This window comes from Rhinopithecus roxellana, chromosome 7 (assembly GCF_007565055.1).
Source record: "Rhinopithecus roxellana isolate Shanxi Qingling chromosome 7, ASM756505v1, whole genome shotgun sequence".
Taxonomy (NCBI): domain Eukaryota; kingdom Metazoa; phylum Chordata; class Mammalia; order Primates; family Cercopithecidae; genus Rhinopithecus; species Rhinopithecus roxellana.
Genome location: NC_044555.1, coordinates 99,004,954 through 99,026,699, shown reverse-complemented (window position 1 = coordinate 99,026,699; position 21,746 = coordinate 99,004,954). Strand labels below are relative to the sequence as shown.

Here is a 21,746-nt window from a genome sequence, read left to right as displayed (position 1 = left end):
ATTAAACATTTGAAAGTTGTCATGTGTAATAAAGAGGAGCTTTGCTTGATGCTGCTCTAGAGAGCAGAACTTGGGCCAGGGCATAAAAGTTATAGGCAGGTGATTTCAGCTGAACATAGGAGAGTATTTGCTGAAAGTCAGTGTTCACCATGCAGGTGAGGAAGTGGTGAGTTTTCCATCAGTGGAGGTGCTGATTAACTGAACAATCACCTAACAAGGATATTGTCAAGGGGACTTTTTCACTGGGCTGGGGGTTATTCTAGATGGACTTTGGAGTTCTTTACAGGAGGTTCAAGCTCTGGACCTTTCAGGGAAAGAATGGTGTCATTACATTAAAATTAGTTCTCAAAGTGATAATCTCAAAGAAGACAAAATGCTCTCATAATCAACATCCTCATAATTTCCCATGACCAGCACACTCCCGTGCTTTTATACATGACATTTCCACTATAGTCACTTTTTGGATTGCTCATTCAAGGTCCCTGTTCAAGTATTATTTTTTTTCCTAAGAGAAGTATAGTTTTAAGCCAGTCAGCCATTATCATCAGCTTCTATTATATTCCCTGGTATATATTAAGAATTATTTATTCAATGTGTTACCAGTCATTCACACCTTAGATCGTACAAATTTATCAGATTAAATTTACTTGCCTTAGAAAGGCCCTGAAGAGACAGACAACTGGACAGATAAGTTTGTAAAATTGTGAGAGGTCATAAGGGTTTTACCATTTAAGCTGCAGTCTTCATGACACACGGTGCAAGCTGTGCACAGATACCACGACACTCTGAAGGTACTGATGTTTTCTTAGTTAGGTAGAAAGCCAGCCTTTCCTCCTCACAGATGAAGTCTTATGCTGGGCAGCAGTCTGGGCTGGGATTTGCCGAAGCCATTTTGTGCCCTGGCCTTCTGCCAAGTCCATCGATTTAGCTCTTTGAATCGCATCATTTAAGCCCACAAATGACACAGATTCTATTAGACAAACTCCTCCGGCCAACAGCAAATAAAAGAGAGAACATGATAAGCCCTCTGAGGCAGCCTGTTAGACCATTCTTAATCTTTCATGGTTGGAGAACTACATTGTGAGTGGGGTTCACTGGCAGAATGGAACCTGCACGTTATGCACATGTACCCTAGAACTTAAAGTATAATAAAAAAAAAAAATTTTAAAAAATAAAAAATAAAAAATAAAAAAATAAAAAATGAAAAAAAAAAAAGAATATACCTCGAGGCTTAGCTTTGGTTAATGGCAGATGAGTGCATCTGCCAAGTATAAAGGTAAACAGTAATGGGAAAAAAACTTCCAAATAATACATTCTTCTTTTTTCCTTTTTATTATACTTTAAGTTCTGGGGTACATGTGCATAACGTGCAGGTTTGGTACATATGTATACATGTGCCATGTTGGTGTGCTGCACCCATTAACTCGTCATTTACATTAGGTGTATCTCCTAATGCTATCCCTCCCCTGTCCCTCCTCCCCACAGTAGGACCCGGTGTGTGATGTTCCCCTTCCTGTGTCCAAGTGGTCTCATTGTTCAATTCCCACGTAAGAGTGAGAACATGCGGTGTTTGGTTTTCTGTTCTTGTGATAGTTTGCTGAGAATGATGGTTTCCAGCTGCATCCATGTCCCTACAAAGGACACAGACTCATCCTTTTTTATGGCTGCATAGTATTCCATGGTGTATATGTGCCACATTTTCTTAATCCAGTCTGTCATTGATGAATATTTGGGTTGATTCCAAGTCTTTGCTACTGTGAATAGTGCCACAATAAACATACGTGTGCATGTGTCTTTATAGCAGCATGATTTATAATCCTTTGGGTATATTCCCAGTAATGGTATGGTTGGGTCCAATGGTATTTCTAGTTCTAGATCCTTGAGGAATGGCCACACTGTCTTCCACAATGGTTGAACTAGTTTACAGTCCCACCAACAGTGTAAAAGCGTTCCTATTTCTCCACATCCTCTCCAGCACCTGTTGTTTCCTGATTTTTTAATGATCACCATTCTAACTGGTGTGAGATGGTATCTCATTGTGGTTTTGATTTGCATTTCTCTGATGGCCAGTGATGATGAGCATTTTTTCACATGTCTGTTGGCTGCATAAATGTCTTCTTTTGAGAAGTGTCTGTTCATATCCTTTGCCCACTTTTTGATGGGGTTGTTTTTTTCTTGTAAATTTGTTTGGGTTCTTTGTAGGTTCTGGATATTACCCTTTGTCAGATGAGTAGATTGCAAAAATTTTCTCCCATTCTGTAGGTTGCCTGTTCACTCTGATGGTAGTTTCTTTTGTTGTGCAGAAGCTCTTTAGTTTAATTAGATCCCGTCTGTCAATTTTGGCTTTTGTTACCATTGCTTTTGGTGTTTTAGACATGAAGTCCTTGCCCATGCCTATATCCTGAATGGTATTGCCTAGGATTTCTTCAAGGGTTTTTATGGTTTTAGGTCTAACATTTAAGTCTCTAATCCATCTTGAACTAATTTTTGTATAAGATGTAAGGAAGGGATCCAGTTTCAGCTTTTTACTTATGGCTAGCCAGTTTCTCCACCACCATTTATTAAATAGGGAATCCTTTCCCCATTTCTTGCTTTTGTCAGGTTTCTCAAAGATCAGATGGTTGTACATCTGTCCTATTATTTCTGAGGGCTCTGTTCTGTCCCATTGGTCTATATCTCTGTTTTGGTACCAGTACCATGCTGTTTTGGTTACTGTAGCCTTGTAGTATAGTTTGAAGTCAGGTAGCGTGATGCCTCCAGCTTTGTTCTTTTGGCTTAGGACTGTCTTGTCAATGCAGGCTCTGTTTTGGTTCCATGTGAACTCTAAAGTAGTTTTTTCCAATTCTGTGAAGAAAGTCATTGGTAGCTTAATGGGGATGGCATTGAATCTATAAATTACCTTGGGCAGTATGGCCATTTTCATGATATTGATTCTTCCTATCCATGAGCATGGAATATTCTTCCATTTGTTTATGTCCTCTTTTATTTCATCGAGCAGTGGTTTGTAGTTTTCCTTGAAGAGGTCCTTCACATCCCTTGTAAGTTGGATTCCTAGGTATTTTATTGTCTTCGAAGCAATGGTGAATGGGAGTTCACTCATGATTTGGCTCTCTGATTGTCTATTATTGTTGTATAAGAATGCTAGTGACTTTTGCAAATTGATTTTGTATCCTGAGACTTTGCTGAAGTTGCTTATGAGTTTAAGGAGATTTTGGGCTGAGATGATGGAGTTTTCTAAATATACAATCATGTCATCTGCAAACAGGGACAATTTGACTTCCCTTTTCCTAATTAAATGCCCTTTATTTCTTTTTCATGCCTGATTGCCCTGGCCAGAACTTCCAACACTATGTTGAATAGGAGTGGTGAGAGAGGGCATCCCTGTGTTGTGCCAGTTTTCAAGGGGAATGCTTCCAGTTTTTGCCCATTCAATATGATATTGGCTGTGGGTTTGTCATAAATAGCTCTTATTATTTTGAGATATGTTCCATCAATAGCGAATTTATGGAGAGTTTTTATCATGAAGGCCTGTTGAATTTTGTTAAAGGCCTTTTCTGCATCTATTGAGATAATCATGTGGTTTTTTTGTCTTTGGTTCTGTTTATATTCTGGGTTACGTTTATTGATTTGCGTGTGTTGAACCAGCCTTGTATCCCAGGGATGAAGCCAACTTGTTCATGGTGGATAAGATTTTTGTTGTGCTGCTGGATTCGGTTTGCTAGTATTTTATTGAGGATTTTTGCAATGATGTTCGTCGGGGATATTGGTCTAAAATTCTCTTTTTATTTTTGTTGTGTGTCTGCCAGGCTTTGGTATCAGGATGATGTTAGCCTCAGAAAATGAGTTAGGGAGGATTCCCTCTTTTTCTATTGATTGGAATAATTTCAGAAGGAATGATACCAGCTCCTCCTTGTACCTCTGGTAGAATTCGGCTGTGAATCCGTCTGGTCCTGGACTTTTTTTGGTTGGTAGGCTATTAATTATTGCCTCAATTTCAGAGCCTGTTATTGGTCTATTCAGGGATTCAACTTCTTCCTGGTGTAGTCTTGGGAGAGTGCATGTGTTCAGGAATTTATCCATTTCTTCTAGGTTTTCTAGTTCACATGTCTAGTTCACATTTTCTAGTTCACATGTCTGTTTTTGGTTGAGGTGTTGACAGTATTCTCTGATGGTAGTTTGTATTTCTGTGGGGTCGGTGGTGATATCCCCTTTATCATTTTTTATTGCGTCTATTTGATTCCTCTCTCTTTTCTTCTTTATTAGTCTTGCTAGTGGTCTATCAATTTTGTTGATCTTTTCAAAAAACCACCTCCTGGATTCATTGATTTTTTGAACTTTTTTTGTGTCTCTATCTCCTCCAGTTCTGCTCTGATCTTAGTTATTTCTTGCCTTCTGCTAGCTTTTGAATGTGTTTGCTCTTGCCTCTCTAGTTCTTTTAATTGTGATGTTAGGGTGTCCATTTTAGATCTTTCCTGCTTTCTCTTATGGGCATTTAGTGCTATAAATTTCCCTCTACACACTGCTTAAATGTGTCCCAGAGATTCTGGTACGTTGTATCTCTGTTCTCATTGGTTTCAAAGAACATCTTTATTTCTGCCTTCATTTCGTTATGTACCCAGTAGTCATTCAGGAGCAGGTTGTTCAGTTTCCATGTAGTTGAGTGGTTTTGAATGAGTTTCTTAATCCTGAGTTCTAGTTTGATTGCACTGTGGTCTGAGAGACGATTTGTTATAATTTCTGTTCTTTTACATTTGCTGAGGAGTGCTTTACTTCCAACTATGTGGTCAATTTTGGAATAAGTGCGATGTGGTGTTGAGAAGAATGTATATTATGTTGATTTGGTATGGAGAATTCTGTACATGTCTATTAGGTCTGCTTGATGCAGAGTTGAGTTCAATTCCTGGATATCCTTGTTAACTTTCTGTCTCGTTGATCTGTCTAATGTTGACAGTGGGGTGTTAAAGTCTCCCATTATTATTGTGTGGGAGTCTAAGTCCCTTTGTAAGTCTCTAAGGACTTGCTTTATGAATCTAGGTGCTCCTGTATTGGGTGCATATATATTTAGGATAGTTAGCTCTTCTTGTTGAATTGATCCCTTTACCATTATGTAATGGCCTTCTTTGTCTCTTTTGATCTTTGTTGGTTGAAAGTCTGTTTTATCAGAGACCAGGATTGCAACCTCTGCCTTTTTTTGTTTTCCATTTGCTTGGTAGATCTTCCTCCATCCCTTTATTTTGAGCCTATGTGTGCTGCTGCACACGAAATGGGTCTCCTGGATACAGGAAATTGATGTGTCTTGACTCTTTTTCCAATTTGCCACCCTGTGTCTTTTAATTGAAGCATTTAGCCCATTTACATTTAAGGTTAATATTGTTATGTGTGAACTTGATCTTGTTATTATGATGTTAGCTGGTTATTTTGCTAATTAGTTCATGTAGTTTCTTCCTAGCATTGATTGTCTTTACATTTTGGCATGTTTTTGCAATGGCTGGTACTGGTTGTTCCTTTCCATATTTAGTGTTTCCTCCAGGAGCTTTTGTAGGGCAGGCCTGGTGGTGACAAAATCTCTCAGCACTTGCTTGTCTGTAAAGGATTTTATTTCTCCTTCACTTATGAAGCTTAGTTTGGCTGGATATGAAATTCTGGGCTGAAAATTCTTTTCTTTAAGAATGTTGAATATTGGCCCCCACTCTCTTCTGGCTTGGAGAGTTTCTGTTGAGAGATCTGCTGTTAGTCTTATGGGCTTCCCTTTGTGGGTAACCCGACCTTTCTCTCTGGCTGCTCTTAACATTTTACCTTCATTTCAACTTTGGTGAATCTGACAATTATGTGTCTTGGAGTTGCTCTTCTCAAGGAGTATCTTTGTGGCGTTCTCTGTATTTCCTGAATTTGAATGTTGGCCTGCCTTGCTAAGTTGGGGAAGTTCTCCTGGATAATATCCTGCAGAGTGTTTTCCAACTTGGTTCCATTCTCCCCATCACTTTCAGGTACACCTATCAGACGTACATTTGGTCTTTTCACATAGCCCCATATTTCTTGGAGGCTTTGTTCATTTCTTTTTGCTCTTTTTTCTCTAAACTTCTCTTCTCGCTTCATTTCATTCATTTGATCTTCAATCACTGATACCCATTCTTCCAGTTGATCGAGTCAGTTACTGAAGTTTGTGCATTTGTCACATAGTTCTCATGTCATGGTTTTCATCTCTATCAGGTCGTTTATGGACTTCTCTGCCTTGGTTATTCTAGTCAGCCATTTGTCAATCTTTTTTCAAGGTTTTTAGTTTCTTTGCACTGGGTTCGTAATTCCTCCTTTAGCTCAGAGAAGTTTGATTGTCTGAAGTCTTCTTCTCTCAACTCATCAAAGTCATTCTCTGTCCAGCTTTGTTCCATTGCTGATGAGGAGCTGTGTTCCTTTGGAGGGGGAGAGGAGCTCTCACTTTTAGAATTTCCAGCTTTTCTGTACTGCTTTTTCCCCATCTTTGTGGTTTTATCTACCTTTGGTCTTTGATGATGGTGACGTACAGATGGGGTTTTGGTGTGGATGTCCTCTCTGTTTATTTTTCCTTTTAACAGTCAGGACCCTCAGCTGCATGTCTGTTGGAGTTTGCTCGAGGTCCACTCCAAACCGTTTGCCTGGGTATCAGCAGCGGAGGTTGCAGAAGAGTGAATATTGCTGAACAGTAAATGTTGCTGTCTAATCGTTCCTCTGGAAGCTTCGTCTCAGAAGTGTACCCGGCCATGTGAGGTGTGAGGTGTCAGTCTGCCCCTAGTGGGGGATGTCTCCCAGTTAGGCTACTCAGGGGTCAGAGACCCACTTGAGCAGAGAATCTGTCCGTTCTTAGATCTCAAATCCCGTGCTGGGAACACCACTACTCTCTTCAAAGCTGTCAGACAGGGACATTTACATCTGCAGAGGTTTCTGCTGCCTTTTGTTTGGCTATTCCCTATCCCCAGAGGTGGAGTCTATAGAGGCAAGCAGGCCTCCTTGAGATTCGGTGGGCTCCACCCAGTTCGAGCTTCCCAGCTGCTTTGTTTAGCTACTTAAGCCTCAGCAATGGTGGGCGCCCCTCCCCCAGCCTTGCTGCTGCCTTGCAGTTAGATCTCAGACTGCTGTGCTAGCAATGAGGGAGGTTCCGTGGGGGTGGGACCATCTGCCAGGCACGGGATGTAATCTCCTGGTGTGCCGTTTGCTAAGACCCTTGGTAAAGCACAGTATTAGGGTGGGAGTGACCCGATTTTCCAGGTGTTGTGTGTCACAGTTTCCCTTGGCTAGGAAAGGGAATTCCCTTCCCCCTTGTGCTTCCCAGGTGAGACATTGCCTCACCCTGCTTCGACTCTCACTCGTTGGGCTGCATCCACTGTCCTGCCCCCACTGTCCAACACGCCCCAGTGAGAAGACCCCAGTACCTCAGTTGGAAATGCAGAAATCACCTGTCTTCTGTGTTGCTCATGCTGGGAGCTGGAAGCTGGAGGTATTCCTATCTGGCCATCTTGGCGTGGATCCCCAAATAATACATTCTTAAAAGATACCAGCAACTCCATCACTAGCTACTTATTCTCAGAATGATGGCACAGTAGGCCTAACAGCAAGCATGCAGAGAAAGGATTGGCCTCTGAGCCTGGAGTGAGGCTGAGGCTAAACCTATGAGTGAGGGTCAAGTGGCTGCAGCTGGGGGGATTGGAAAAGGGCAAAGAATTAGGCAAGTCATTAGACAGCTATGAGTCTGCATGTCAACAGACAATGAAGGAAACCCATTTTTGCATTATTCTCTATTCATAGTATAGAGGTGGGCATGACTACTTAACAGAGCTTTCCAAAGCTGGATACCAGACCCCTCCTTCACCCCCATTCTTTTAGCCAGACATTGCTTTAATTCCATAGTCACAGCAATGTTCCTAATGAAGGAATTCATGTTAATATATTACTCGTGTTTAGCTCTGTGATTTATTATTTCATCCAGGGGTAGTTTTGGCAATGTAGTCCCTTAAAGCAAGAGTGACTCTAATGGTACAATCTCAGGCAAACCTTTGTAGATGTAGTTTTTCTAAAGAGGAATACTATTAAGGCCTCTTATAACAGAGCCCACTGGAAAATTACATAGACCAGACTAATTCCAACTGCAGGAGATGAAAATTAAAACTGGATTTTGAACTGACTATATATCATCCAATTATACTTGCCTCAAGTTACAAATTACCATGATTTTACTGTTGTCTCTCTTCACTACTTTAACCCATGCATCTGGCACATAGTGAGAATTCAATGAATGGTACTGTTTGTTGCCTTCATTATGATTACCATTAGACCAGTGGTAGTAATAGTGCAACTCTAGTACCTGGCACCATGCCTGGGCCATGTTAAATATTCAGAACTAATGATTATTTTTATAACTTTATTGCCCCAGTTTCTGGCATAGTACCTGGCACATAATAGGTCACCAATTTAGTTTCCTTCATTCTCACCTTTCCCTGGGATGCAATATTCTTCTGCTTCCCCCACAACTGTGCCTTACTAAAGGAGTTGCAGATCTTCCTGTAGCAGTAATACTTCCTGTAGCAATAACACCACCAGTGACACCATCTGAAGGGACATCTAGCCTTTTCTTCCATGGTAGCCTCTTAAATGGCAAATGGGTAGCAAGTGTTCAAGACCATTTTTCAGATGGGGATACCAAGATTATGAGCTATTGCCTTGGCATGTTAGCTCACTTCTAATCCCTATATTCTATTAAGTTGAAAAAATAAGACCCCTCGCACTCCCCCCAACCCATCACCCAACTAGGCCATAACTGTTCTCATCATCTTTCTTGTTGTACTTGGCAGTGCCTAGACTGCCCCTACACTTTCATGTTTAATTCATCCTCCAAGGATTAGCCTAAGAGCTACCATCTTTATGAAACTTTCTATGAGACCTCCAGCCTTCAGTGAGCAGGGTTGTGTTGTTTCGTGTCCCCCAGCAGGGGCTAGCAGAGTGCTAGACACAATAGATACTCTCAGTGTGTTTGCACTGATTAAATAAATAGAAGCTAATTGGGTTGTTGATCCTCACTTTAGGAGGTTACACTATCCCTTCTCTCTCCAACTCATGTTTGTTTACAAGGTAAAGGCAGGGAGGCAGTCTACAATTAGTATCATTAAAGTTTTGTGGTGTGTATTGGCAAATATAAGTGCTGCTTTCCTTTAGCCACTTTCACTACTTTCACTTTACTTGAAAGTAGTGAAAGAATGTATCAGTGCTTCTTGAGGCAGTGAAACAGCACCCTGTTCTCTTGGGATTTAGATGTGGAGAGAAATTTGTCATTTGGACCTGCTCAAATGTTGCAAGAGGCAACACTCACCTTCAAATACTAACTTCCCAGAAGGTCACAAGCACGTGAATTGCAAATGCCACTTGATATAAGATATGCCTCTCCCTCTGCCAAAGCAGAGATGTTCATTAGCTGGAAGACTGAGGTAAATGTTTGTGGAAGCTTCATGTCTTTATCTTTTCTTACAACCAGAAGGTGAGAAAAGAGGCTCTTTATCACATTTCCATGTCCTTTAGCTGGAAAAACGGTTAAGTAATTGGAATAGGTCCATCCAAACTCAGCCTCCAGAGGGGCCTGGAGGCCTTAGGGATGAGAGGAAAAGTGGAGCCAACACCCAATAGATCTGAGCCTCATTTTCTCCCTTGGAGAGGATAATCATTCCCATCTCACAGGGATACTACAGGGAGTGAATGAGGAATGTGTATAAATTTTATCTGTAAACTATGACACAAGAGCTCTATACTGTGATTCATTCTATGTGATTGAAGACAAAGGCTGTCTTTTTACCTTCGTCTCCCAGAGAAAGTTTAAACACATTGTAGGAGCTCAATAAGTACGTTTTTACTTTAAAATGAACTCTATTAAATATAACCTGGATTTAGGTATGATACAAATAAAATAGACCATTCACTTATCAGAATTTAATCAAACAGATTCTCAGATCTGTTAGCTTTTCATTTGAAACGGCAGAGGAAAAAATCATGAGAGGGCACAGAGAGTACATGCTTATCTTTTGCAGTTGACTTTGGCCTATTGGAGTCAATACCCCTTCCCCCAGTGAGCAGCAGCAAGAAGCAGGGTTGCAGTTAGAACTGAAATAGGATTTCAATCCAGGATGTGCATCTGGGACAGTTGCAAATGTAATCTTGAAAATTAGCATAGGACCAGAGACCTAGAGCCTGAAGGAAATTGGCCAAAGATGATTTCCACCTTTGCATCACTAACCAGAAGTGTTACCGTGAGCATTCTCAGGCACCAAAAGAGAAGGAAGGTGGGAACTAGCTTATGCCATGTCGTAGGAAGTTTACCCTATGCCAGTTGCTTTGATAATGTATATCTTATTTAACTCTCACAATAGCTTTATGAGGTAGGAATTATTCTGTAGCACAGGACCTGGCACACAGTAAGCAGTCACTAAATGATAACTGCTAGTAATATTATTAAGATTGATAACCTTAGTAATAATAAAAAAAGCACAGGGGGCTTGAGTAACTTATTTAAGGCCACAGAACTGGTAAGTCATAAAACCAGGATTTAAGCCCAGGACTTCCTGACCCCAAAGACTGGGCTTTTTCTGTTATACTTCTTTGTGAGAGGAAAAAAGATTGTGTCATTGAAGTAGTTTAGGATTTTCTAACCCCTTAGCAGGGCTGCCTCCATAACTGGCCACTTGAGACCTCCAAGTATCTAAGGATATTTTTGGTCTTTCTCTGTTTCTTCACTCAGCTTTCTAAATTGCTATGAACCATGGCCCAACTGTACTACAAAAAGGTCAACTACTCACCGTACAGAGACCGCATCCCCCTGCAAATTGTGAGGGCTGAGACAGAGCTCTCTGCGGAGGAGAAGGCCTTCCTCAATGCTGTGGAGAAGGGGGACTATGCCACTGTGAAGCAGGCCCTTCAGGAGGCTGAGATCTACTATAATGTCAACATCAACTGCATGGACCCCCTGGGCCGGAGTGCCCTGCTCATTGCCATTGAGAACGAGAACCTGGAGATCATGGAGCTACTGCTGAACCACAGTGTGTATGTGGGTGATGCATTGCTCTATGCCATACGCAAGGAAGTGGTGGGCGCTGTGGAGCTTCTGCTCAGCTACAGGCGGCCCAGTGGAGAGAAGCAGGTAAGAGAAATTCTTACAGGTTGGGAAATAACCAGGCACAACAGGGCACCAAGTCAGAAGCCCTGAAACTAGGGAAGGTTAGGTGGTCTGGAATTGAGAAACCCTATCTCAGAAATTGCACCAGTGATCTCAGGTAGCATCCAGAGCTACCCTGCGTGGCCCATGCAGAGTTTTACTGATTTACCTTTTCCTTGTAAGTGTTTGCCCATATACATTCAGTACTCACTCAATGTACTTAGCAACCCAATGATGTGTTCTTCGTTTCCAGACTATTCAAGCCCCTTCTAACCTTCATACACCCTGCTTTCTATCTTCAGTTTCATCCTCTACTCAAAGGTTATATTCTAGAAAAGGAGAGACAAAATACAGACTTGGGCTTTCTACTTCTCATCAGCCTCTGTCTGAAGACAATACAGGAGGCCTTTAAACTTGAGTGCCATGGTACAGATGCTTATGGAATAAGGCCTCGCATATTTTCCCAGTACCTGTCAAGTGACTGCATTCCACCTCTAGATGTTTGGGGTTTTGCCTCTGTGATTCTCATATCCTCCAAGGCACCTAGGTTTGATACTCTGAAGTCATCTATTATTTGTCTGTCTCCCTTGCCCCCATGTTCAATCCCAGAGTCCTGTGGTTCCTTCCTTCCAAATATCTTTCATATAATTTCTTTCCTCTCTAGTTCATCTTTCACCAGTCTGGCTCTGGCTCTCAACATCTCTCTCTTAGATGAGTAGTTCCTAAAGTGTGGTCACTTGACTAGCAGCATCAGCATTACCTGGGAACTTGTTAGAAGTGCAAATTCTCAGGCCTCCGCCACAGCCCTGTTGAATCAGAAACCCTGGGATGGGGCCCCAACAAGCCCTCCAGAAGATTCTCATGTACAATCAAGTTTGAGAACTGCTGTCCTAGATTAATATAAAGCTCTTCTAACCGATCTCTTTGTCTCTAGCATGTTCCCCTCTCTCAAATCTCAAGCAATAATGCTGCCTTTTTCTCCCTAAAATAGCATTATGAGCCTATCATTCCTGTGCATCCTTTTGCAGCTTCCCTTCTGCTGTCTAAAGGTTGACTGAAAATGAACTTACAATAGGCAGATGAATAGGAGAAAAGGGCATACAAAATTTATTAACAGGCATATGGACATGGAAACAATGCACAAAGTTTGAGGCTCAAAGAAATGTCAGATGTTTGAGACATAAATACTCTCTTCATAGGGGAGAAATGTATGGACCTGGGAGGCAAACATTATTATATAAATGATTATCTTTGGACTCTGGATGGTGCCAAGAAGTTAAGGAAAAGTGAGGGGTGAAACTGCACAAGAACTAATGCTGTCTTTTTTTTCTTAAATTTCCATAGATTATTGCAGAGCAGGTAGTGTTTGGTTACATGAGTAAGTTCTTTAGTGGAAATTTGGGAGATTTTGGTGCACCCATCACCTGAGCAGTATATACTACAGCCTATTTGTAGTCTCTTATTCCTCTCCCCCTTCCCACCCTTGCCCCCGAGTCCCCAAAGTCCATTGTGTCATTCTTATGCCTTTGCATCCTCATAGCTTAGCTCCCACTTATGAGTGAGAATACACGATGCTTGTTTTTCCATTCCTGAATTACTTCACTTAGGAAAATGGTCTCCAGTCTCATCCAGGTGGCTGCATATGCCATTAATTAATTCCTTTTTTTTTTTTTTTTTTTTTTGAGACAGAGTCTCACTCAGTCACCCAGGCTGGAGTGCAGTGGTGCAATCTCGCCTCACTGCAAGCTCCACCTCCTGGGTTGATGCCATTCTCCTGCCTCAGCCTCCCGAGTAGCTGGGACTACAGGTGCCTGCCACCATGCACGGCTAATTTTTTTCTATTTTTAGTAGAGACAGGGTTTCACCATGTTAGCCAGGATGGTTTTGAGCTCCTGACCTCAGGATCCACACTCCTCAGCCTCCCAAAGTGCTGGGATTACAGGCGTGAGCCACCGCGCCCGGCCAATTCACTACTTTTTATGGCTAAGTAGTATTCCATTGTATATATATGCCACAGTTTCTTTATCCACTAGTTGATTGATGGGCATTTGGGTTGGTTCCACGTTTTTGCAATTGTGAATTGTTCTGCTATAAACATGTGTGTGCAAGTATCTTTTTCATATAATGACTTCTTTTCCCCTGGGTAGATACCCGGTAGTGGGATTGCTGGATCAAATGATAGTTCTACTTTTAGTTCTTTAAGGAATCTCCATACTGTTTTCCATAGTGGTTGTACTAGTTTACATTCCCACCAGCAGCATAGAAGTGTTCCCTGTTCACTGCATCCACACCAACATCTACTGTTTTTTAAATTTTTTGATTATGGCCATTCTAGCAGGAGTGAGGTGGTATCACACTGTGGTTTTGATTTGCATCTCCCTGATCATCAGTGATGTGGAGCATTTTTGCATATGTTTGTTGGCCATCTGTATACCTTCTTCTGAGAACTGTCTGTTCATGCCCTTAGCCCACTTTTTGATGGGATTGTTTTTGTTGTTGTTGTTGATTTGCTTGAGATTTTCATTGTGGATTCTGGATATTAGTCCTTTGTCAGATGTATAGATTGTGAAGATTTTTTTCCCACTCTGTGAGTTCTTTGTTAACTCTGCTGACTGTTCCTTTTGCTGTGCAAAAGCTCTTTAGCTTAATTAAGTTCCAGCAATTGATCTTTGTTTTTATTGCATTTGCTTTTGGGTTCTTAGTCATGAAATCCTTGCCTAAGCCAATATCTAGAAGGGTTTTTCCAATGTTATCTTCTAGAATTTTTAGAGTTTCAGGTCTTAGGTTTAAGTCCTTAATCCATCTTGAGTTGATGTTTGTATAAGGTGAGAGATGAAGATCCAGTTTCATTCTCTTACATGTGGCTCGCCAATTATCCCAGCACCATTTGTTGAAAAGGGTGTCCTTTCCCCACAATATGTTTTCTTATTATGCAGATAAAGTCCCCTAGGTAATCTCTTGGAGCTGCCCTCAGACAAATACATGAAAAGTCCATTGGGTGTTGGTGATGACTGCCCATCTCTTCTCCGTGGTTGATCTTTCTTGGTTATTTGATTAGATTTCTAGGGAGGGAGTCTTAAGATGACTGCATTTCTTTTGGAAAGAAGCTTCTTTACTCAGATAAGGAAGTTACAGAGTCCCTCAGGGTGTATCCTTAAAAGAGAGAGCTCAGTTTTGAGGCTTATTTTTGAAGCCTTTCCACTTTCCTTTTTTTTTTTTTTTTTGGAGATGGAATCTCACTCTGTCACCCAAGCTAGAGTGCAGTGGCGCAATGTTGGCTCACTGCAACCTCTGCATCCTGGGTTCAAGCAATTCTCCTGCCTCAGCCTCCCAAGTAGCTAGGACTAGAGGCACACACCTCCATGCCAAGCTAATTTTTTTTATTTTAGTAGAGACAGGGTTTCACTGTGTTGCCCAGGCTGGTCTCGAACTCCTGAGCTCAGGCAATCCGCCCACCTCAGCCTCCCAAAGTGCTAGGATTACAGGCATGAGTCACCGTGCCTAGCGGCCTTTCCATTTTTCAAAACATTCAGCATGCTTAAGTGCCATATTTTGGGGAATTATTTTCTGTACCCCAACACTTTCAATAACTACAATGTCTCCTCATTAGAAAAGAAACCAATCCATGAAGCTTGGCACCTCAATGCCCTCATGCAATGGTCTTTCCAGTCCTGTATTCCCCTAGCCCCTTCTAAACACCCCTCAAGTCAGACAGGTCTCTCTTCACTATCTCTCTTCTTTAGGAACACAGAATTAGGCACATAGTAGGGACAAAAAAATACTGAATCATCGAAATTGGAATACCTCAACACTTTCCAAAAAGTAGAAATAATACATAACAAAACCAAAATTGCAAATTTCTTAGAAATAGTAATAATAGAAACACTCAGCATAAAATCTAATGGTATACGGCCAAAGCTGAGTTTAAAGGAAATTCATAGCTTTCATATTTGCCTAATTAAACACAAAAGAATGAAAATAAACTTAATTATAACTCACAGACTAAGAATTGTAATAAATGGAGCAGAAAGAAAAGACACTATGTTATAATAAAAGTTCCTTGAGTAAAGGGCCTGAATCCCCCTCCGCCATCAGCATTCAACACAGTATCAAGAGAATAGGACTCTCTCTTGTTCACTGTTGTATTAATCACTAGAAAAGTTATTGGTACATCACTGACACTTCATAAATGTTTATTTAATGAATGAGTAACATACAACCCACACTGTGCTAAGTACCTGACATGGCTTATCCCATTCAATCCTCTTAGCAACTCTATTAGGTAGACAGTATTATTATCATCCCTATTTTACCATAAGAAAAATTGAGGCCAGCTACAGTGGCTCATGCCTGTAATCCCAGCACTTTGGGATTTACCCGAGGTGGGCAGATCACTTGAGCTCAGGAGTTCAAGACCAGCCTGGGAGAAACCTGGTCTCTACTTAAAATACAAAAATTAGCTGGGTGTGGTAGCGCAGGCCTGTAATCCCAGCTACTCAGGAGGCTAAGACAGGAGGATCGCTTGAACCAAGGAAACGGAGGGTGCAGTGAGCCAAGATTGTGCCACTGTACTCCAGACTGGGTGGCAGAGAGACACTCTCTCTCAAAATAAATAAATAAATAAGAAAAATTGAGTCACAGGATGATTAGGTCAATTGTCCAAGATCACAGCTAGTAAATGTGAGAGCCGGCATTCAAACCCAGGCATCCCAGCTCTTGAACACACTCTCTTTTTTTTTTTTTTTAATTTATTTATTTATTTATTTTTATTATACTTCAAGTTCTAGGGTACATGTGCATAACGTGCAGGTTTGTTACATATGTATACTTGTGCCATGTTGGTGTGCTGCACCCATCAACTCGTCAGCACCCATCAATTCACCATTTATATCATGTATAACTCCCCAATGCAATCCCTCCCCCCTCCCCCCTCCCCATGATAGGCCCCAGTGTGTGATGTTCCCCTTCCCGAGTCCAAGTGATCTCATTGTTCAGTTCCCACCTATGAGTGAGAACATGCGGTGCTTGGTTTTCTCTTCTTGTGATAGTTTGCTAGGAATGATGGTTTCCAGCTGCATCCATGTCCCTACAAAGGACGCAAACTCATCCTTTTTTATGGCTGCATAGTATTCCACGGTGTATATGTGCCACATTTTCTTAATCCAGTCTGTCACAGATGGACATTTGGGTTGATTCCAAGTCTTTGCTATTGTGAATAGTGCCGTAATAAACATACGTGTGCATGTGTCTTTGTAGCAGAATAATTTATAATCCTTTGGGTATATACCCAGTAGTGGGATGGCTGGGTCATATGGTACATCTAGTTCTAGATCCTTGAGGAATTGCCATACTGTTTTCCATAATGGTTGAACTAGTTTACAATCCCACCAACAGTGTAAAAGTGTACCTATTTCTCCACATCTTCTCCAACACCTGTTGTTTCCTGATTTTTTAGTGATTGCCGTTCTAACTGGTGTGAGATGGTATCTCATTGTGGTTTTGATTTGCATTTCTCTGATGGCGAGTGATGATGAGCATTTTTTCATGGAACACACTCTCTTAACCACTAAGCCACACTACTTCCCTAGCAGTCTGAGTAAGTCAGGATTCCCTGCACAGAAGTTCTGAGACAAAGTAGATCAATGGAGGATATATCAGCCCTCTGGAAAAGAGGGGCCTGAAGGATTTGGATGACTAGCAAAGCAGAGAGGTGTGAATATGTTCCTGACTTGACTCAGTCCACTTCACCATCCCCATTAAAACTGATATGCTTTATTCCCCATTTCCCCAGAGCCCTGCCAAGTGCCTGGGTGATTTAATGTGCTATTCTGTGCTATTCTGCACTAAGGCTTACCCAGCTACCCTGCTCCATAATGACCTTGCCCACCTCTGAGAATCTGCAGCCCACTGGCTCTTCCCTTCACTTGACACCACTCACATGTCATTTTGTACTATTGGCTAGCCTTACTTGTGTAAATGTCTGATCTCTGTAATTAGATTGCTTCTCAAATGTGAGGCAAAAATCTAATGCTCAATAGTTTCCATGTTTCCCTCATCAGTACTTAACCCAGTGCCTAGTACATGATGGGTGATATATAAATGTTTGCTGAGGAACATGAAAGAGTTAAGTGAATTTTCCAGAAAAGCACATGACTTGCTGATTGAACAAGACCCTCTGGACTTTCATATTCAATTTGATTTAACTTCATTACTGTTTTGGGAATGAGGAGATCACAGAGAACGTTCCAAGAAGGAGGCTAGTAATGCCAGCTCTGCCTGAGTTTTGAAAGTGGGCCAAGTTCTCATTTGATGGCCCTCATTTCCTCCATCTTTCCTCCATGCTCTAGTGAATGCTGAGACTCTGCCAGTCAGGAAGAAAGACACTAGGCAAACTTATACTAACGTGCAAGCAAAGGCATGACCTCCCTGGGGAAAGGTAGTACTTAACTTTACAGGAATGAACCCACTGACAGTGGAAAGTCAATCCTATGGAACCTGGGTAAAGCTACTTGGCTCAGGCAGGTTTTTATCAGGAACCTTTCATACACATTCCCAATATAAGACCTACTTTGTCCATACTTAGCTATCACACTGTATGTACAAACCCACAAAGTTAGCAGCTCCATTCACAAGTCTCTTCAGCAGCCTTCTCCTCCCTTTCTCCTTTCTCCCTCTAACCCCCACCATGAGCCTCTGCTAAATTTCATTTTCTTCCATTGCTCTGACAATCGCTGTGATAAGTCATACATCAGTAACTATAACTGTCACGGTACTAGAGCCCTGTCTTTCTGAGAGATAGAAACAAAGTTTGTTGACCTGGGAGCCATCAGGGATGTGAGCAAACACAGACTTTCTGAAGGACCTTTGGTCCAGATGGACAAGCCATTTTCAGGAAGGCCTTTCTCCCACACATGGAATTCAAACAACTGCTCTTTTTTACTGAGTCCCTCCCTTATCTCTCCAGGAGATTGGGCACAGTTGACCTCCATCACTCATGGGAAAATAAACCACTGTCTTCCTTGGCTTTACTGGGCAAGGGCTTTAGCTCCAGGCTAGCAGTAAGAAGCTGTCTGCTCTGTCCTTATCCCAGACTCTTGTGCTCTTCCCCCTCTTTTAGTCTATCATCTCAGACAAAGGTCAGGGGCTGGGCATAAGGGACTGACAGTAATTTCAAGGATCAACTTTGATATGGAGACCTTCATTTTTAATAAGATGAAATCTTTAAAAAGATGATGATACTCTATCAGGTAGAATTTTCTGCACCAAACAGGGGTGTGTGTGCCTATGTATGTGTGTGTGTGTGTACATTATATGTTACTCTGTGGTCTTGCTATGCCAGAAATCTGACCCTCTTGGCCCACTCCCTAATCACTGTGGCCTATTTACTTAGGGGTAGATTTTGACAACCTGAGAAATTTGTGATTTTTGTTGGGTAAATCATCTGAAATTGGTCTCAGAATTCAAAATTCTTGAGACAACATAAGGTCTAATGCCCACTATTTCTGGTCTCTTATGCTTGCTACCTTTGAACCACTGACTGTGGAAACCACTAGAGGAGTACTGTCATCAGGGAGAGCAAATCCAACCACAATTCAGAGAGGAGACTCATGGCTTTGCATGCTCAAAACCAGCTCTAAATCAATTGTTGTGCACATGAGAAACTTGTCAAACTGCAGATTTCTGAGCCCCACTACATACCTACGGAATCAGAATCTTGGAGTTTAGGCCTGAAATCAGAATTTTAACAAATGCGCCTCCACCTGTTTCTAGGTAAGAGGTCCACGTACCTCTCTGTATTTGTTTCCTAGGGCTGCCATAATAACTTACCACAAATTGGGTCACTTAAAACAATAAAAATGTCTTCTCTCACAGCTCAAGAGGTCAGAAGTCTGATAAGAATGTATCAGCATGATTTTCTTCTGGAGGGAGAATCTGTTCCATGCCTCCCTGCTAGTCTCTGGTGGTTGCTGATAATCCTCTGCATACCTTGGCTTATAGCTGCGTCACTACAATCTCTGCCTCTGTTGTCAGCGTTCTCCTCTGTATCTTTCTTCTGCGTCTCTGTAGCTTTCTTCTGTGTCTCTGTATCTAAATCTTCCTCTCCTTTTTATTATGAAGATACCAGTCATTCGATTTAGTGCCCACCCTAATCCAAGTTGACCTCATCTTAACTTGATTAAGTCTGCAAAGATCCTTCTTCCAAATAAGGTCACATCCACAAGTACCAAGAGTTAAGACTTGAACATATCTTTTGGGGGACACAGTTCAACCCGCTATACTCTCTATGAGAAATACTTGTCTAAACAAGTGGTTCTCAAACATTTTCAGCAATAGAGTATTTCATTAAATGAAAACCCACTCAGATGCAAAACAGACCCAAGCAGAGCTTCCCTAGTTTAAGTGCAGGTTGGGTTTCAAACCCACTTGTTCATTTTCTCTCTCTCTCTCTCTCTCTCTCTCTCTCTCTCTCTCTCTCTCTCACCCACACACACACACACACACACACACACACACACACACACACACACACACACACACACACACACACACTCTTCTACTCCCATAGCTCCTTGGCCCCTGAGGAGTGAGCACAGCTTAAAAGCCACTGGCCTACAAGACAGAGTGACAGACTCTAATTCACCATTCACGGTGCACCATTCATGGTGCAAGCCAGCTTGTAGCTAACAGTGTGACCTTGGGCAAGTCACAGAATCTTTCTGCAGCTCAACTTCACCATCTGCAAAATGAAGCTAACAATACCTAGCCCTACCTAATCCAGAAACCTATGGTGAGAAAGAAATAAGGTTAAGATACATCCAAGTCTTTTGAAAAAAAGGTTTGAAAAATGCTACACAGAGATCAATAACTATTATTTTCAGCTTTACTCCATCCATTTGACTTAGCATGTCGTATGGTATGGAGAGACCAGCTGGCAAATGGTACTCCTCACAAGGCACCACCAGTGGAGTGAGAGGAAGAGGCTGGTAAACAAGCCAACTTAGTTCTAAGATTACCTCCTTCTGCCTGGCCCTGATGGCAATGCTCTCCCGTCTGTTGCCAGGCAATCTGCATGACCTCAAAGTCATCCTTCCTTTTTCACTAGAATCTAAAGATTTGAGCAACAGGGAGGTAGAGTTTCTGGCCTCTGTATCAACAACCCACCCAAGTAATTTTCTTTCTTGGTCACTTGCGTCAATGCAAGCAGGTGAAAAGAGGCTAAGCCAACCTTCTCCCCATGGCCCGCCCCTCTGGGCTCTTCCATAATTACTCATTTGTCTGTAGCAGATGGCTCAAAATTAAAATTGGTCTCACAGATGAGCTAGAGAGATTAAATCTCAACAACACTGGTAAGTGTTTATGTTGAGATTATAGAAAATCAGCAACAGGACACTTCATTTACTCCTCCTCCTATCTGATTTTTTGTCTCAGGCTGAGATTACACAGTGTGGAGGGGGACGCAGAGGGCCTGGAAAAAGGTGACTGGATCATGGAGAAGGAACATAAAATGTCTAGCCTATAAATCTCAAACACTTAATATGAAAGCAGAAATTCAAGGAGAAAATTATAAAAGCCATCCTGCTATTTATAGATAGCCTGCAGTGGTAGAAAGACCATAGGCTTTGAAGTCAGCCACTTATTAGATGTGTTTCCTTGGACAAATAATTTAACCTCTCCAAACCCCAATTTCTTCATCTGTAACTAGGAATGATAATGAAGTCTATTTCATAGTGTTACAGTGAGAATCAAATGAAATAATACATGCATATTACTCAGAAGAGTTCATGATATCTAGTAAGTACTCAATAAAAGGTAGCTAGTATTACTCCTACTCCCACTAGTTGAAGCCATGCTGCTCAGATCACCTACTGGCTAATGTCATTTATTCATTCAAAAAAAATGTATTAAGCACCCGCCAGCACATAGTGGTTAATAATTCAGACTGAACGACCTTGGGAAGGTCATTCACCTTGTTGAAGCATCAGTTTCCTTATATGACAAATAGGTTTAATGATGTGATATCATGATAATTCTGTTTTTTGCTTTGATTCCCATTCCAAAGTCAAACTTATAGGTGAAACCAAAGGATTTTGTCAATCAAATCAAGAAAATAAATCATTTAGTTTAAATTGAGAGAAAAGGACAGAATGACTGCATGGCATCATACTGGCCAAAGTGAAAAACTGAGTTACCTACTCTCATATATCTGTGCTAACTTTCAGTAAACATAGCTTACTTCATTCACAGAATGGAATTGTAGAGAGTTTCAAGATCATGTGGTCTGAAGTGACATGTTCAAGGTCACTCAGCTGAGCCTGAACTGACACAAATACCTCCTGTTCCCAAAGCTACTCTTTCTACTACCCCACTTTGCCTTTGAGGAATCACCAGAAGTGCTACCATTTACGATGGAGCTGCAAATAAATAAAGCAGCTACAAGTAGTGTCTATCAAGAACAATTCATTGATGACAGAGTTTCAGCAAATGATTAGCTCTATTTAGTTCTGTTTAATTTTCTAAGTATTTTTGACTACTAATCATATGGCTCACAATCAAATTGAAATATCCAGTTAGTGCTTTC

General features: G+C 41.4%; 1 protein-coding gene across 1 annotated transcript in view; it reads left to right on the top strand.

Annotated features, from left to right (window-relative positions):
* The window catches only part of TRPC5 (transient receptor potential cation channel subfamily C member 5), a 345,492-nt gene that overhangs the window by 131,142 nt on the left and 192,604 nt on the right, over positions 1-21,746 (top strand). Inside the window, exon 2 of the mRNA XM_030934047.1 lies at positions 10,754-11,152. Coding sequence (XP_030789907.1) covers positions 10,775-11,152 — 378 coding nt within the window. The 5' untranslated portion in view covers positions 10,754-10,774. The remainder of the gene's footprint in view (positions 1-10,753; positions 11,153-21,746) is intronic.